Genomic DNA, 18,612 nt, shown 5'->3' with positions numbered 1-18,612 from the left:
GAGGAATGGGGAACAGGAGACAATAGGGAGGGAAGGAATGGGGGACAGGAGACAATGGGGAGGGGAGGAATGGGGGACAGGAGACAATAGGGAGGGAAGGAATGGGGGACAGGAGACAATAGGGAGGGAAGGAATGGGGGACAGGAGACAATAGGGAGGAAGGAATGGGGACAGGAGACAATGGGGAGGGAAGGAATGGGGGACAGGAGACAATGGGGAGGGAAGGAATGGGGGACAGGAGACAATAGGGAGGGAAGGAATGGGGGACAGGAGACAATAGGGAGGAAGGAATGGGGGACAGGAGACAATAGGGAGGGAAGGAATGGGGGACAGGAGACAATAGGGAGGGAAGGAATGGGGGACAGGAGACAATGGGGAGGGGAGGATGGGGGACAGGAGACAATGGGGAGGGGAGGAATGGGGGACAGGAGACAATAGGGAGGGAAGGAATGGGGGACAGGAGACAATAGGGAGGGAAGGAATGGGGGACAGGAGACAATAGGGAGGGAAGGAATGGGGGACAGGAGACAATAGGGAGGGAAGGAATGGGGGACAGGAGACAATAGGGAGGGAAGGAATGGGGGACAGGAGACAATAGGGAGGGAAGGAATGGGGGACAGGAGACAATAGGGAGGGAAGGAATGGGGGACAGGAGACAATAGGGAGGGAAGGAATGGGGGACAGGAGACAATGGGGAGGGGAGGAATGGGGGACAGGAGACAATGGGGAGGGAGGAATGGGGGACAGGAGACAATAGGGAGGGAAGGAATGGGGGACAGGAGACAATAGGGAGGGAAGGAATGGGGGACAGGAGACAATAGGGAGGGAAGGAATGGGGGACAGGAGACAATAGGGAGGGAAGGAATGGGGGACAGGAGACAATAGGGAGGGAAGGAATGGGGGACAGGAGACAATAGGGAGGGAAGGAATGGGGGACAGGAGACAATAGGGAGGGAAGGAATGGGGGGGCAGGAGACAATAGGGAGGGAAGGAATGGGGGACATGAGACAATAGGGAGGGAAGGAAAGGGGGATAGGAGACAATAGGGAGGGAAGGAATGGGGGACAGGAGACAATAGGGAGGGAAGGAATGGGGACAGGAGACAATAGGGAGGGAAGGAATGGGGGACAGGAGACAATAGGGAGGGAAGGAATGGGGGATAGGAGACAATGGGGAGGGGAGGAATGGGGGACAGGAGACAATAGGGAGGGAAGGAATGGGGGACAGGAGACAATAGGGAGGGAAGGAATGGGGGACAGGAGACAATAGGGAGGGAAGGAATGGGGGATAGGAGACAATAGGGAGGGAAGGAATGGGGACAGGAGACAATAGGGAGGGAAGGAATGGGGGATAGGAGACAATAGGGAGGAAGGAATGGGGGACAGGAGACAATAGGAGGGAAGGAATGGGGGATAGGAGACAATAGGGAGGGAAGGAAAGGGGGACAGGAGACAATAGGGAGGGAAGGAATTGGGGACAGGAGACAATAGGGAGGGAAGGAATGGGGGATAGGAGACAATAGGGAGGGGAAGGAATGGGGGACAGGAGACAATAGGGAGGAAGGAATGGGGGATAGGAGACAATAGGGAGGGAAGGAATGGGGGACAGGAGACAATAGGGAGGGAAGGAATGGGGGATAGGAGACAATAGGGAGGGAAGGAATGGGGGACAGGAGACAATAGGGAGGGAAGGAATGGGGGATAGGAGACAATAGGGAGGGAAGGAATGGGGGACAGGAGACAATAGGGAGGGAAGGAATGGGGGATAGGAGACAATAGGGAGGGAAGGAAAGGGGGACAGGAGACAATAGGGAGGGAAGGAATTGGGGACAGGAGACAATAGGGAGTGGAGGAATGGGGGACAGGAAACAATAGGGAGGGAAGGAATGGGGGACAGGAGACAATAGGGAGGGAAGGATGGGGGACAGGAGAAATAGGGGAGGGAATGGGGGACAGGAAACAATAGGGAGGGAAGGAATGGGGGACAGGAGACAATAGGGAGGGAAGGAATGGGGGACAGGAGACAATAGGGAGGGAAGGAATGGGGGATAGGAGACAATGGGGAGGGAGGAATGGGGGACAGGAGACAATAGGGAGGGAAGGAAAGGGGGACAGGAGACAATAGGGAGGGAAGGAATTGGGGATAGGAGACAATGGGGAGGGGAGGAATGGGGGACAGGAGACAATAGGGAGGGAAGGAAAGGGGGACAGGAGACAATAGGGAGGGAAGGAATGGGGGGCAGGAGACAATAGGGAGGGAAGGAAAGGGGGACAGGAGACAATAGGGAGGGAAGGAAAGGGGGACAGGAGACAATAGGGAGGGAAGGAATGGGGGACAGGAGACAATAGGGAGGGAAGGAATGGGGGACAGGAGACAATAGGGAGGGAAGGAATGGGGGACAGGAGACAATAGGGAGGGAAGGAATGGGGGACAGGAGACAATAGGGAGGGAAGGAATGGGGGACAGGAGACAATAGGGAGGGAAGGAATGGGGGACAGGAGACAATAGGGAGGGAAGGAATGGGGGACAGGAGACAGGACGGGGTCAGGAGGCTGAATGAGTATAGTGAATGAGTAAGGACAGGAGACAGGATCAAGATCAGAATAAAGTTTCCTTTTTCCCAGTCAGATCTGTGGGGTAATTTTACTGTGCAGAGGAGGGACCCCCATTCAGAGCCCCTATATATGAAATATCAAGTTCTGTAGCCAAATCTGCCCCTACAGCATAGCAGTGGAGTGTGGGGAGATGTAGTTGTACTTACAATTCTGCTCCGCTGGATGTTACTGAAGTACGTGGCCTGGCACTCGCTGCCCAGAAACCTGCAGTTACAGACAGACAGACAGACACTTTATCTTGAGCTCACACTTGTCTTTCTGATGTGTCACTATCATTGTGTTGTATTCAGGGCTACTATAGGGCCCTGCTGCCAAAATATAAAGAGGAACCTCTATAGTGAGTAGGTAAGTCACTCTCCCCCATATACCTACTGTATATACATCAACTTGTACCTACTGTATATACACCGACTTGTACCTACTGTATATACATCGACTTGTACCTACTGTATATACATCGACTTGTACCTACTGTATATACATCGACTTGTACCTACTGTATATACACCGACTTGTACCTACTGTATATACATCGACTTGTACCTACTGTATATACATCGACTTGTACCTACTGTATATACATCGACTTTTACCTACTGTATATACACCGACTTGTACCTACTGTATATACACATCAGCTTGTACCTACTGTATATACACCGACTTGTACCTACTGTATATACATTGACTTGTACCTACTGTATATACACAGACTTGTACCTACTGTATATACATTGACTTGTACCTACTGTATATACACAGACTTGTACCTACTGTATATACACAGACTTGTACCTACTGTATATACACCGACTTATATCTACTGTATATACACCGACTTGTACCTACTGTATATACACCGACTTGTACCTACTGTATATACATCGACTTGTACCTACTGTATATACACCGACTTGTACCTACTGTATATACATTGACTTGTACCTACTGTATATACATCGACTTGTACCTACTGTATATACACCGACTTATATCTACTGTATATACATCGACTTGTACCTACTGTATATACATCGACTTGTACCTAATGTATATACATCGACTTGTACCTACTGTATATACACCGACTTGTACCTACTGTATATACATCGACTTGTACCTACTGTATATACACCGACTTGTACCTACTGTATATACATTGACTTGTACCTACTGTATATACACAGACTTGTACCTACTGTATATACATTGACTTGTACCTACTGTATATACACAGACTTGTACCTACTGTATATACACAGACTTGTACCTACTGTATATACACTGACTTATATCTACTGTATATACACCGACTTGTACCTACTGTATATACACCGACTTGTACCTACTGTATATACATTGACTTGTACCTACTGTATATACATCGACTTGTACCTACTGTATATACACCGACTTGTACCTACTGTATATACATCGACTTGTACCTACTGTATATACACCGACTTGTACCTACTGTATATACATCGACTTGTACCTACTGTATATACACCGACTTGTACCTACTGTATATACATTGACTTGTACCTACTGTATATACACAGACTTGTACCTACTGTATATACATTGACTTGTACCTACTGTATATACACAGACTTGTACCTACTGTATATACATCGACTTGTACCTACTGTATATACACCGACTTATATCTACTGTATATACATCGACTTGTACCTACTGTATATACATCGACTTGTACCTACTGTATATACACAGACTTGTACCTACTGTATATACATTGACTTGTACCTACTGTATATACACATCAGCTTGTACCTACTGTATATACATTGACTTGTACCTACTGTATATACATCGACTTGTACCTACTGTATATACACCGACTTGTACCTACTGTATATACACCGACTTGTACCTACTGTATATACACCGACTTGTACCTACTGTATATACACCGACTTGTACCTACTGTATATACACAGACTTGTACCTACTGTAGATACATTGACTTGTAGAAAGATATGAGTCAATTCCACATGTCACAAACCCTCTTTCTGAGTGATTGGCTGAGATCAATGGCCACGCCCCTAATCATCAGAGGGTTAATTAATGATTGTGAGAATAAAGGTGATCAAAAAAAGAGAAATGGGAGTAACTAGGGAGAGGGTTAACTTATGTATAAGAAGCGATAGAGACAACCATTTAGCCAATGAATCGTTTGACTTGCTGAGGATGCTGGGAGCTGTAGTCCAACAAGGTGACTCACTTCTGAAGTTTGGAGCGTCGGAAGGCGCAGGTGTAATAATCCAGGGGTTTGTTGGGCACATGCTGGTACATGGGGTTGGGGAGTCGCAGCCTTTGGAGGAACCTGTGGGAGGTGTTGGTGTCTGGGTTGGGCTGGGCCTGGGAATAAAGAGGAAAGAATCCCAGGGATCCCCATTAATGATGCCCAGGTGCCCCTAGTGTATCAGGTACAGTGCCCATATTATCTGCCAGTTCATTCCTGGCAGCTCTGGACTCTTGCCTGACCCACGGGGAAACCTTACATGGAGCCCCCCAAGCCCCGTTCAGAGGACAGACCTGGAGTGGGGCCCTCATGCACATCTCCTCTGCGTAGTACACCAGCAGATCCCAGGGGGCGCTGAGCTTCAGGTAGTGTAGGCACCGTCTCTCACTCAAGGTCTGCTCCTGGGGGCCACAAGAGAATGAACCCCACTTTCACAGCACAAACATGTCAGCAATGGGGTGTGGGGGCCACAGAGCAAAATGTAACGAAACATGTAGCCAATGACACAATACTAGAAAATATACAGGGTTCCAAGCCGAGATGGTGCACCCCCTTCTGGCTGAGGGGACTATAACACAACAGCAGGATTAATGGGGGGGAAAGAGTTTGAGGCAATAACAGGCCTAGTATTTAACACTCTATTCTGCCTTTGATATTTCCTATAGACAAATACAAATGGAAATATCATAGAGGTGTAGTTGCCCTTTAACTCTACCCATCTACAGCCCCCCACTATTACTAAGTGACTGGGCTGCACCCCAACCCCCACCAACCTTCTCGCACAGGAGGCCGGCCTTCAGCAGGTTTCGGTGGAAACGTTTCCGATAGTTCTCTTGTCTCCCCTTTGCTCTGGAGTCTCTCTCTGGCCCCCGGGCCGCCCCCTTGTTCCTGTGTTTCTTGGAAGATTGAAGCTTCTCCTCCCAAACCAGCACAAAGTCTGAACAGAAAGAGAATATAATGTGGGAGCAGGGGGTGCAAAGGGATCAATTTGTATAAACTAAACAGTTCATGTCTCGTATTTACAGAGCAGGGCAGGGAATGGGGATAATAAAAGGCAACTGATGGGACTAAGGGGAGCAGCTCTAGAATTCTTGTATTAACATCTAACAGGACCCCTGAGGGTGAACCCCTTTTATCTGGGGTATCTATTTAAGATAAATTACAATGATTGGGGTGGTTCCTTTTTTGAGGTGCAGCCAAACACCAGAATTAGAACAAACGCTAATCGGCATATATGGAAATTTGTGAAGATGAAACCAATTCCTCACCAATCGGAGTTCTCCCATCCTTGAAAACATTCCCCCTGGGGACTTGGCTGCAAATGTCCATGCGTGGGATGTAGATCGGATCATCATCTTCCTCTTCTTCACCATACTGCCCCGCCCACGAGGAGCAGGAGAGAGGAAGCAGCACAGTCAGAGGGCCACACTGGGCTTTATTTACTAAGGGCCTCAAGACCCCAAGTTTTTTATACCCACCCCCAACTGGCACCCTCAGAATATTGACAATATCACTGTACAAAGGGAAAATAATTAGGAATAGGATCTTACAAAGCTGGTTGTGTCAACTCCTCCATTGGGCACAGACCCTGGCGAGTCCCCGAGGAGTTCAGATCCCTCCAGCTCCACCAATGAGCTTGTATCCAGATCTGACCAATCAGAAAGTCTCCGCTGAAACATCTTCACCTGCCCCAACTGTTGCCCCACAATCAGTAAGAAGGGCAGATACAAGGCTGGGAATAGACAGAGTAAGAGGCAGGTAATAGGAAAGGGACAAATACAGGGAGTTGGGGCAACTATAATGAAGAAGGAGAAGATAGTGGGAGAAGGAGGGGCAGAAATATGAAAGTGGGGGGTCCATAGTGAAACAGAGGGGGCAGATACAGTAAGAGGTGAAGGTACAGGGAGGGGTAAATAAAGAAAGAGGGGAGATATAGGGTAAGGGGCAAATACAGTGAGGAAGATACTCAAAGAGGGGCAATATAGGGAGAAGAGAGTAGATGAAAGGGAATAAGGCAGATACAGCGACAAGGAGCATGCTGGGTAAGAGGCAGATACAGACAGTGAGATACAAGGAAATGGACAGACAGAGGGACAAGGTAGAGGGAGACAGCAAATAAAGGGTAAGGAGGCAGTTACAATGTGGGGGGGGGGCAAGTCAAGGGGTGAATGTGGAGTTTTGGCCTCACCTGGGTTCCAGCAGTGGCTGAAGACTCAGCGATGATGATGATTTTGATGTTGATGTTGATGATGCTGATGCTGCAGTGCTGAGTCTATAGGGCCGGGCCAGTGAGTGCAGCATATGCGCTTTTGTTATTGGTGCTGTAATGTGAGCAGAGAGAATTCCCAGCACCACAGCCAATCAGCACAGACTATCCTCCAGTTTTATTAACCCCTCAGCTCCTTCTACAGCATCACCCCCTAATTACTGCCCCCTCCCTCGTCTACATTAACACCTTCTTCATCCTGAGCTGATTCTTACACTCAGCCCTGCACACACTGTGTTCTTGTCACACCAGGACCCTGACCCACAGAGCTAGCAATCTAATGCTGGGTAGTAAGTGCAGGGAGCTTACCTCCAGCAGATGCAGTAGTGACTGAAACAATGAAAAAGGTAAAGAGGGAAAGATATAAAGATACAGGAATAAAGAGAGAGAGAGAGAGAGAGAGAGAGAACTAGAAATAAAGAGAGAGAGCACAAAAATGGAAATAAAGAGAGAGGAAAAGAACAAGAAATAAAGAGAAACAGATAACTAGAAATAAAGAGAGAAGAAAACAGAGAGATAGAACTAGAAATAAAGAGAGAGAGAGAAAGAACTAGAAATAAAGAGAATGAGAGAAAGAACTAGAAATAAAGAAAGAGAAAACTAGAAATAAAGAGAGAGAAGGTACTAGAAATAAAGAGAAAGAGAGAAAGAACTAGAAATAAAGAAAGAGAGAGAACTAGAAACAAACAGGGAGAGATGGAACTAGAAATAAAGAGAAAGAACTAGAAATAAAGAGAATGAGAGAAAGAACTAGAAATAAAGAAAGAGAAAACTAGAAATAAAGAGAGAGAAGGTACTAGAAATAAAGAAAGAGAGAGAACTAGAAACAAACAGGGAGAGATGGAACTAGAAATAAAGAGAAAGAACTAGAAATAAAGAGAACGAGAGAGAACTAGAAATAAAGAAAGAGAAAACTAGAAATAAAGAGAGAGAGAAGGTACTAGAAATAAAGAGAAAGAGGGAAAGAACTAGAAATAAAGAGAAAGAGAGAAAGAACTAGAAATAAAGAGAACGATAGAAAGAACTAGAAATAAAGAAAGAGAAAGAACTAGAAATAAAGAAAGAGAGAGAACTAGAAACAAAGAGGGAGAGATGGAACTAGAAATAAAGAGAAAGAACTAGAAATAAAGAGAACGAGAGAAAGAACTAGAAATAAAGAAAGAGAAAACTAGAAATAAAGAGAGAGAGAAGGTCCTAGAAATAAAGAGAAAGAGGGAAAGAACTAGAAATAAAGAAAGAGAAAGAACTAGAAATAAAGAGAAAGAGAGAAAGAACTAGAAATAAAGAAAGAGAAAGAACTAGAAATAAAGAGAAAGAGAGAAAGAACTAGAAATAAAGAAAGAGAAAGAACTAGAAATAAAGAGAACGATAGAAAGAACTAGAAATAAAGAAAGAGAGAGAACTAGAAACAAAGAGGGAGAGATGGAACTAGAAATAAAGAGAAAGAACTAGAAATAGAGAGAAAGAAGCAGAAATAAAAAAGAGTGAAACAGGGAGGGAGAGAGAAGATCTTATCAATGAAAGTGATTGACAATGTTATTTATCAGATGGGTTTCTCTGTGTTATATGTGAGTTGGCATCATGGCATGAAGGGCACCCGCAGCTCCAGGATCTGTTTGATGGGCAACTGGGATCTGTCAGTAGAAGTAGAACTGAGACCCTTGGGATTGGGTTTAGCTTTAATGGTAGATCTCTATTGGGCACATTTTGGGTTTTCCAGAGGGAGGGGAGAAGTAAGTGGTACCTTTGTGCCATAAGTTGCCATTGATTCACCTGATAATGGCACCGTCCTGTTTCTCTCTGTTCCACTTTGTCTAATTCATAAGTAAATAAAGTCTGAGAAGGAAGTTCTAGAAGGAGCTGAATAAAGCTGAGCTGCACAGGAACAACAGGAATATCAATATCAGCTGAATCTCCCCATAAAGATTCCTGGGACTTATTTATATAAACTATAGTAGTGTTTCTGAAGCAAACACATCAGTTTTACCAGTGCAGGGAAACACTACATTATATTTTCATTACTTTAAAACACTTACATTTTTTGGTGTTACTGTTCCTTTGATCGGGGTTTTTTAACTATTCATTTTACAGATATAATTCCAGACAGACGTGTATAGAGGAGCTTCAATTAATATCAGTGGCTATACTTTGTTTTGGAGGGACAGAGGCAATAGAAAAGGAGGAGGGGTATGTCTGTATGTTAGGCAGGATTTAAATCTAATATAAAGGAGGAGGTTATGTTAGAAAATGAGGGGCCAGAAGTCGTATGGGTGGAGTTCTTCACCAATTGTAAAGAGTTGAGCAAATTAATTGTAGGAGTCGCTATAGACCCCCTAATGTAAGTGACGAGGATAAGCTCCTGATGCAAATAGAAAAGGCTGCTAGTTTGGGTAAAGTAATGATAATGGGGGATTTTAATTAGCCAGATATTGACTGGAGCAACAGTACTGCCAGATCAGTTAATGGGAACAAGTTTATAAACTGTTACATGACAATTTTATGGCACAGGTTGTTGAGGAGCCAACCAGAAAAATGCTATTCTGGATCTAGTGATCTCTAATGAGCCTGAACTTATAGCAAATGTGCAAGTCATTGAACCCCTGGGTAATAGTGACCATAATGTTATATCATTTAATGTCTGGTGCAAAAAACTAATATATACTGGGGCAACAAAAACCAGGAATTTTGGAAAAGCTAATTTTAGTGCCTTGAGGGCTGCCCTACAGAGTATTGATTGGGGCATTAGGTTTTCAGCTAAAAACACAGAACAGAAATGGTTGTCCTTTAAAATGATATTAAATCATTACTGTTCTCAATTTATTCCCTTAAGGACTAAACGTAGAAGCTCTAAGAATCATCCTGTGTGGCTTAATACAGAAGTAAAGAAGTTAATGGGAAAGAAGAGAAAGGCATTTAATAACTACAAGTCTGTAGGGACAGAAGCTGCATTTAATGAATATAAACACTGTAATAAATGTTGTAAATCACCAATCCGGAAGGCTAAGAAAAGAAATGAAGAGCGCATTGAGGCTCAGGCTAAGACTAACCCTAAAATGTTTTTAAGGTATATTAATAGTAAAAAGATGCAGGTTGAGAGTGTTGCTCCATTAAATAATGGTACCAGTATGGTTGTAACAGATACAGAAAAGGCAAATGTGTTAAATCAGTTCTTTTCTTCAGTGTATACAATAGAGGAGTGTGAGTTCCCAGGCTCACTTTATAACTGCACTAATGGCTCAGCTCAATCTAGTCAGTGGCTGACTCAGGATATGATTCATAAAGCTTTAATACAAATGAATGTAAACAAGGCTCCAGGGCCTGATGGCATACACCCCCGGGTTCTAAGAGAGCTTAGTTCAGTTTTAGACCAGCCCCTATTTCTGATTTTCTCAGATTCACTGTCATCTGGTATGGTGCCTATGGATTGGAGAAAAGCTGATGTTATTCCAATATTTAAAAAGGGATTATGATCTCAGCCTGGCAATTATAGGCCAGTAAGTCTGACATCTGTGATGGGCAAATTATTTAAAGGCTTGTTAAGGGATCACATTCAAAATTTTGTCCTAATGAATGGCATTATGAGCAACAATCAGCATGGCTTTATGAAGGATAGGTCATGTCAGACTAATTTGATTGCATTTTATGATGAGGTAAGTAAGATGCTGGACAGTGGGGGGGCAGTAGATCTATTTAGATTTTGCAAAGCATTTGATACTGTGCCCCACAAACGACTGCTTTCTAAACTAAGGTCTGTTGGGCTTAATGAAGTCGTTTGCACATGGATAGGAAACTGGCTACAGGATCGGGTACAGAGGGGGGTTGTTAATGGGACATTCTCTACTTGGAGTAAGGTTCTTAGTGGGGTCCCTCAGGGCTCAGTATTGGGGCCACTTTTATTTAACTTGTTCATTAATGACTTAGGGGAGGGTGTTGTAAGTAATGTATCAGTGTTTGCAGATGAGACAAAATTATCAGCCCAATTAATTCCATCCAGGATGTGGCACTTGCAACAGGATCTTGACTAACTGGCAATCTGGGCAGCTAAGTGGCAAATGAGATTCAATGTTGATAAATGTAAAGTCCTGCACCTGGGATGTAACAATATCCACTTATACCCTTAATGGGACTGCACTAGGCAAATCCATAATGGAGACGGAGCTTGGAGTCCTTGTAGATAATAAACTTGTCTGTAGCAAGCAATGCCAGTCAGCAGCATCAAGGGCAAATAAGGTCTTGACTTGTATTAAATGGGGCAGAGAGTCACGGGAGGAGGGGGTCCCACTGTATAGAGCACTGGTAAGGCCCCATCTAGGAATATGCCCTACAGTTTTGGTCTCCATCACTCAAACAGGACATTATTGTATTAGAGAGGGACAGAGAAGGGCAACTAAGCTGGTAAAGGGAAATCTTAGCTATGAGGAAAGACTGGCCAAATTGGGGATGTTCACTCTGGAGAGAGGCGCTTAAGGGTGATATGATAACTATGTATAAATATATAAGGGGATCATATAATAATCTCTCTAATGATTTATTTACCAGTAGGTCTTTCCAGCTGACACAAGGTCACCCATTCCGATTAGAAGAAAAGAGGTTCCGCCTAAATATTGGGAAGGGGTTTGTTACAGTGAGAGCTGTGAAGATGTGGAATTCTCTCCCTGAATCAGTGGTACAGGCTGATACATTAGATAGGTATAAGGAAGGGTCGGATGCTTTATTCACCAGTAGCTCCTCCCAGCAGACAGGAGGGAGCCAATGAGATTAGAGGAGGGAAAGGGGTGTTACAGGGAGAGCTGGGAAGTGAATCAGTGGTACAGGCTGATACATTAGATAGGTACAAGGAAGGGTCGGATGCTTTATTCACCAGTAGCTCCTCCCAGCAGACAGGAGGGAGCCAATGAGATTAGAGGAGGGAAAGGGGTGTTACAGGGAGAGCTGGGAAGTGAATCAGTGGTACAGGCTGATACATTAGATAGGTACAAGGAAGGGTCGGATGCTTTATTCACCAGTAGCTCCTCCCAGCAGACAGGAGGGAGCCAATGAGATTAGAGGAGGGAAAGGGGTGTTACAGGGAGAGCTGGGAAGTGAATCAGGGGTACAGGCTGATACATTAGATAGGTATAAGAAGGGGTTGGATGGTGTTTAGCAAGTGAGGGAATACAGGGATATGGGAGAGAGCTCATAGTACAAGTTGATCCAGGGACTGGTCCCATTGCCATTTTGGAGTCAGGAAGGAATTTTTCCACCACTGAGGCAAGTTGATGAGGCTTCAGATGAGTTTTTTTTTTTTGCCTTCCTCTGGATCAACTGGCAGTTAGGCAGACATAAAAAAAAGGTTGAACTTGATGGACATGTGTCTTTTTTCAACCTTACTTACTATGTTACTATGTTACTATGTTACAGTGGGGTGTAACACCGAGGGCAGAAGGGCAATGGGCTACTCTGGGTGCCCTTTGTGCTCTCCCATTGCTGGGTCCTAACTGAGCAGTTCTCTGTAGAACATCTTAGAGATGGAGGGACATATTTTGTCAGATAATGAAGGACCAACCAGACAAGGGAAGATTACTACTCTTACTCCTTGTCTTTTTCTCTCCCTCTTCCTTCTCTCAGTTCTGCTCTCCGCTCTTCCCCCCCTTTCCATTGTTCTATTATCTCCTCTCCAATTCCCCTTGATATTTTGCTTTCTACCATCAATTTATTCTCTTTGTTTCTCATTCCATTAATATCGTATTCCTTACTTCCATATTTTCCATCAACCCGATCCTGTGATCACAATATTTTCTGATTCTGAAGTGCCATGCTAGGGGTGTGGTTCAGTTGCAATATTAATACTAGTTACCCATTATGTTTTGGGCACACTCAATGTAGAGAGAGCAACTCCCAGCTTTTGCCCCATCAGGTGGCACCAGGGTGTTGAAAAACTTGTGGCTGCAGATGGGACAAACACATGGCAAGATTTCTGGACTGCTGGTGTCAATCAATAACCTAGACTAAACTGGTGTACCAGGACAAAGCTTTAGATGTCATTCAAGAACCAGGACTATAATACTGGGCTTAAACAAGAACTAGAACTAGGCTGCTGGTGTCACACAATAACCAGGAGAAGACTTCATGAGTTATGCTGGACTTACAGAAGAACAAGGTCTAGACTTTGGGCATCATTTGAAAAAACAGTACTAATAGTCTGGGTTTACAGACAAACAAGGACTAGGCTGCTGGTGTTACACAAGAACCTTGTCACGATCGGCACCCAAAATCCAGAACCAATGCTAAGCTCCCTGGTCTCGGCTCTTGCTTTCGCCTTTAACAGTCGCCTTTCACCTCGGGAGGAGCCCTCTGCTTATTGGATGCTGCCAGGTCTTAATAAGAGAGGAGCCAATCTAAGGGTTCTGGAGGAGCAGAGGGGCACGATCGTTAGCAAAGTCCTTTGGGCAGAAGGTCACAATTCAAGGAGCAGACAGAAAGCGTAGTCAAACCAGGCCGGGTCGGTGCAAGCAGAATACAAGTGGAGTCAGACAGGCAGAGGTCAAAGCCAGGAGATCAATCAAGAATGGTCAAACAGGCATGGGTCGGAATACAGATATCAGAGTAGTCGGTTTACCAGGCACAGGTCTGGATCACGGAAGTCAGATTAATCAGGCAGGCAGGGGTCAAAACAGGAATCAGATATCAGCAACAGACAGAAATAGCACCCAGGAACTCTAAGAGATGAACCTAACAACGGGCAATGAAACAAACGCTAAGTCCCCTTTAAATAGCTTTGAATTTCACACCATTGCATGCTGACGTCATTATGCCAGCGCCAATCAGGCCCGGACTGACAATCTGTGGGTTCTGGCAAATGCCAGAGGGGCTGCTATAAGGTCCCATAGAAAGTCAGTATTTAGTGGGCTGGTGGGAGCTATTTGGGTCTCTATGTGGGCTGATTGGGCCTCTGTGTACCTGGAATGCCAGGGCCTATTTTCATTCTCAGTCCAGACCGGGCGCCAATGCACCTATAAAGCAAGGAGATGTGGGACGCGCACGCCCTAATGAACCTGCCCTTCTACAGCAGAGGAACAGCATGGCGGGTGTCCCTGCCAGCCCACTAGACCACTAGGGTGAGTTGTTACAAACCTGGAGAAGACTTCAGGATCATTCATAAACTAGGACTAATAGTTGGGGCTTACAGAAGAGCCTAGACTCAAGGTCTCACGCAATAACCAGGAGACCAATATAGTGTGAGGGTACCTGTGCGGCGGGGTCATCCGCCGCGCCATTCCTCTTCCTAGCCGCGCCAGCGTGTTTTCGCTGGCGCCGGCTCCTCTATAGGGCGCGCGGCGCGTCTCCTTCCATTTAAAGGCGCAAAAATTCAAAAAGTATTTAAGCCCATTTCAGTCCGCAGCACCTGCCACCAGATAGAACTTGTTCTAAGTGGTTTTCCTGAGCTTTGTGCGTTTGTCTTGAAAATTCTGATCTGATTATCTGTGTTTGACCCTGCCTGTTCCTGACTACTCTTCAATCTGTATCCTGACCCTTGCCTGCCTACGACAACTCTCCTGCTTAACCCCTTGATTGACTACCCGGTTTTGACCCTTGCCTGCCTGACGATTCTGATATCCGCCTGCCTCGATCCAGCCGTGCCCCCTTGCCAGCCAGAACATCTCGCCTTTTACCCCTCGTTAAGTCCAGGTGGCACCCAAGTAAGCTGAGGGCTCCTCCCGAAGCCCAACGGTGGTCACACTACTGGTGAAGCCGAGCCGAGACCAGGGTGCTTGGCACTTGTTCCGGTATTGGGTGCCGGCCGTGACATATAGGAGTCATTCAAGAACTTGGAATAGACTGCTGGTGTTATGCAAAAACCATGAGAAGACTTAGGCATCATTCAAAACCTGAACTAATAGTCTGAGTTTACAGAAGAACCATGACTAGACTGCTGGTGTCACACAAGAACCAGGAGAAGACTTAAGACATAATTCAAAAACCAGGACTATTAGTCGGTACTAGACTGCTGGTGTTTCTCAGAAACCGGAACTAGGCTGCTAGCATCACCCAGAAAACAGGACTAGACTGCTGATTGCACTCAAAAACCAGGAATAGACTGCTGGTATCAATTGAGAACCAAGACTAAACTGCTGGTGTTGCTTGTGAACCAGAACTGCTAGTGTAATTCAGGAGCCAGAACTAGGCTACTTGGGTTACTCAAGAACCAGGACAAGATCGCTGGTGTGAATAAAGAACTAACGTGATGGTTGGTGTCTTAAGTATTCAACAACAATGTCTAGACTGCTGGGGACATGGAAACCCAACTGCAGAAAATATTCATTTGGCCCATATAGTCTTCCCTTCACATCCATGTTTATTTGGACTTAATCCCCACCAAATCTGCAAGAAGACTATTTCTTGTTTGTATCTGCATTTCAATAAAGGTTTATTTCTGTATGTTCCCTTTAGGTTTCCTCCCTCCAACTTCATGCTGTGTCCCCTGGGTCCAACCATCTGATGCTTCTCTCCTGCTGAGGCCACCCAAGGACAATCTCTGGACTGCAGGTGCCACACAAGAACCACAGATGAACTGTTGGAGTCACACCTAAACTAAATTGCTGGAGACTGAATGTGGCCAATATTAGTCTGCTAAAGCCGTATTTGAGTCAGGACCAACTGCCTCACCCACAGCCCTATATGACACCCACTGAGCCTCAGTGCCCATAGCACTAAAAGATAAACCTGACTAACCAGGAGTTGCTGAAATAGCTCATATTTTCCCTGTGACAACATTTTATTCTTTCACCCAAATGTTTGTTTGTCCCATTACCGACCATTACTGATTGGATGAGAGAAGTGGTGGGCACTGCACAAACATCAGCAGATAACAGGGAGGAGAGGAGGTGCCCGTGCAGCCTGCCATGATGTTATCCCAACAAAATGCCATCTCTCTGCACCGGATTAACTGATACAAAGGGCAGAAATGGAGAGCAGAGTCCGGTGAGACACGTGCCAGGATTTGTTCTCTGTATGAGCTGAATGGGTGTTTTCCACTTCCACTTGACAAACATTCCACCCTGATCCATCCTGTTCTATGACTGAGGGAAAAGCATGCTGGTACTGGAATTTCTGAATCCCAAGCCACTTAAAAATAATAAAATCACTTTCACTTACCTCCATATTCAAAAAGCTTCATCTGAACCCCTCCCACCAACTATTGACCAGTCTCCCTGTTTCCTTTTCCCTCCAAACTGTTGGAGAGACTTGTTTGCAACCACCTTGTCCAGCATCTCTGCTTCTCAAAAACCTTCCTTTGAAACTTTCGCACAACTATCATTGAGTGGTGAAGTGCCCAAAGTAACCAACGATCTTCTTTATTAAAGATAACTATTCCATACTCATTCTTCCAGATCTCATTACTGACCACCAGCTCCTTCTAGACATTCTGTACCCTATTGGCATTTGTGACACTGCTCTTTCATGGTTCAAATCCCATCTTTCTGATTGCTGTTTTAAAATTGCTTTCTCTAGCTCCCCCTCGTCCCCCCTCTCTGTTGGTATTCCTCAAGGCTCTGCCTCAGGCCCTCTGTTGGTCTCACTCTATAGTACTCTAGAAAAACCTATTTGGTCATTTGGACTGCAGAACTCCCTTAATGCTGATGATGCCCAAGTCTGCTCATGACCTTTCTCTTTCTGTCCATTCCCAAGTTACAAATTGATTTTCTATTATCTTCTACTGGATGTCACCTAGCCACCTAAAATGGAATTCATTATATTTCCACCATGGTCTTCCCCTGTACCTCAGGTGTAACCATGATATTACCCTGTACCTCGGTTTCCACCATCATCTTCCCCTTTACCTCATGTACCACCAACACCTTCCCCTGTACCTCAGGTGTCACCATCATCTTCCCCTTTACCTCAGGTACGACCAACATCTTCCCCTGTACCTCAAGTTCCATCATCATCTTCCCCTGTACCTCGGGTGTCACAATAATCTTCCCTTGGACCTCAGGTACCACAATCATCTTCCCCTGGACCTCAGGTACACAATCATCTTCCCCTGGACCTCAGGTTCCACAATCATCTTCCCTGTACCTTAGGTACCACAATCATCTTCCCCTGGACCTCAGGTATCACTATCATCTTCCCCTGGACCTCAGGTTCCACCATCATCTTCCCCTATACCTCAGGTACCACTATCATCTTACCCTGGACCGCAGGTTCTACCATCATCTTCCCCTGTACCTCATGTGTCACCATCATCTTCCCCTTTACCTCAGGTACCACCAACATCTTCCCCTGTACCTCATGACCTTTCTCTTTCTGTCCATTCCCAAGTTACAGATTTATTTTCTGTTATCTTCTTCTGAAGCCACCTAAAATGGAATTCATTATATTTCCACCATGGTCTTCCCCTGTACCTCAGGTGTCACCATCATGTTCCCCTGTACCTCATGTACCACAATCATCTTCCTCTGGACCTCAGATACCGCAATCATCTTCCCCTGGACCTCAGGTTCCACAATCATCTTCCCCTTTACCTCAGGTTCCACCATCATCTTCCCCTGTAGCTCAGGTTCCAGAGTATTAGGGTTAGGGTTACTGGCACTATATCAGTGAATAAAGACACGGGGCTCCTCAGCGACAATTCATCTCATGACACGGGATGGATACATTGTCACTTAGGGCAAATATTCGGAAGTGCAAGGGACGTGTAGCAATTCCCTGATTCTGTGCATCCAATGAAATGTTCCGTGCTCTCCCTGGGAATGTACTGCTCTGAGGCACAGATGCCAGGGGTGGGAGATGCCCGGGATGGAGGCCTGGCAGCCGGAATATGTCGGAAGGAATGTTGCACATGACTAAATCTAATTAACAGTGAAATGCACCAGGCCAAGCAGAGGGGCAACAAATAGACGGTCTCCATGCCAGTGTCACTGTGAGCCCCCTGGGACATTTGGCTCCAGGGATGAGAAGCAGGTGAATGGGTCACTTCTGTGCTGCCCCCCGTCCCTTTTATTTTAAGGGTCATTTACAATGAACAGTTGCATTGTGGGTAAAACATGGTAATTGCCTTCAAAATGTCACTTGGGGTGCATAAATGAGCCCTTTTATCTCTGTGCCTGTTATTCAGAGCCCTGGTATAAATACCCCATGGGTTACATTTTAGGGTGTGGGGAACATATTGCTGAGGGGCAAGTCATGGTGGCAACTGACCTTCTGTTCCATTGTGTGTTACTGTGCCCTGCACCAGAATCTTAAAAGGGGTCCCTCACCCCCAAAACATCACTCAGGAACCCCCACTCTCAGGTCCCCCCTCTGTACTCCGAGGCCTCACAGTCGACTGGCCGAGGGAACACTGGTAACCAGACTGTACATATTGTGCCAGTGTAGGGCAAAGCCCCGGCTGTTTAATGGGCCCACGATACATATCAGTAGGGAGTATCACAGCAGGAACCTTTCAGCATCATCACTGGCAAAAGGTCAATTCTCTTCTC

At 45.5% G+C, this 18,612-nt stretch overlaps 1 protein-coding gene across 3 annotated transcripts in view; it reads right to left on the bottom strand.

The window, feature by feature from the left end:
* ano7.L (anoctamin 7 L homeolog) overlaps positions 1–18,612 on the bottom strand; it is a 45,018-nt gene that overhangs the window by 14,717 nt on the left and 11,689 nt on the right. For 2 of the 3 annotated variants that reach the window (XM_041569924.1, XM_041569926.1), the window contains exons 2-8: positions 7,073–7,205; positions 6,435–6,616; positions 6,153–6,258; positions 5,658–5,821; positions 5,178–5,285; positions 4,864–5,000; positions 2,762–2,819 (exon numbers count right to left, since the gene is read on the bottom strand). In XM_041569924.1, coding sequence (XP_041425858.1) covers positions 2,762–2,819; positions 4,864–5,000; positions 5,178–5,285; positions 5,658–5,821; positions 6,153–6,258; positions 6,435–6,563 — 702 coding nt within the window. In that variant the 5' untranslated portion in view covers positions 6,564–6,616; positions 7,073–7,205. Of the gene's footprint in view, positions 1–2,761; positions 2,820–4,863; positions 5,001–5,177; positions 5,286–5,657; positions 5,822–6,152; positions 6,259–6,434; positions 6,617–7,072; positions 7,225–18,612 lie in introns of those variants that run through there. The other variant, XM_041569925.1, reaches the window with a different exon arrangement.

This window comes from Xenopus laevis, chromosome 7L (assembly GCF_017654675.1).
Source record: "Xenopus laevis strain J_2021 chromosome 7L, Xenopus_laevis_v10.1, whole genome shotgun sequence".
NCBI lineage: Eukaryota > Metazoa > Chordata > Amphibia > Anura > Pipidae > Xenopus > Xenopus laevis.
The sequence above is the reverse complement of the archived record's forward strand: the minus strand, read 5'-3'. Positions and strand labels throughout refer to the sequence as shown.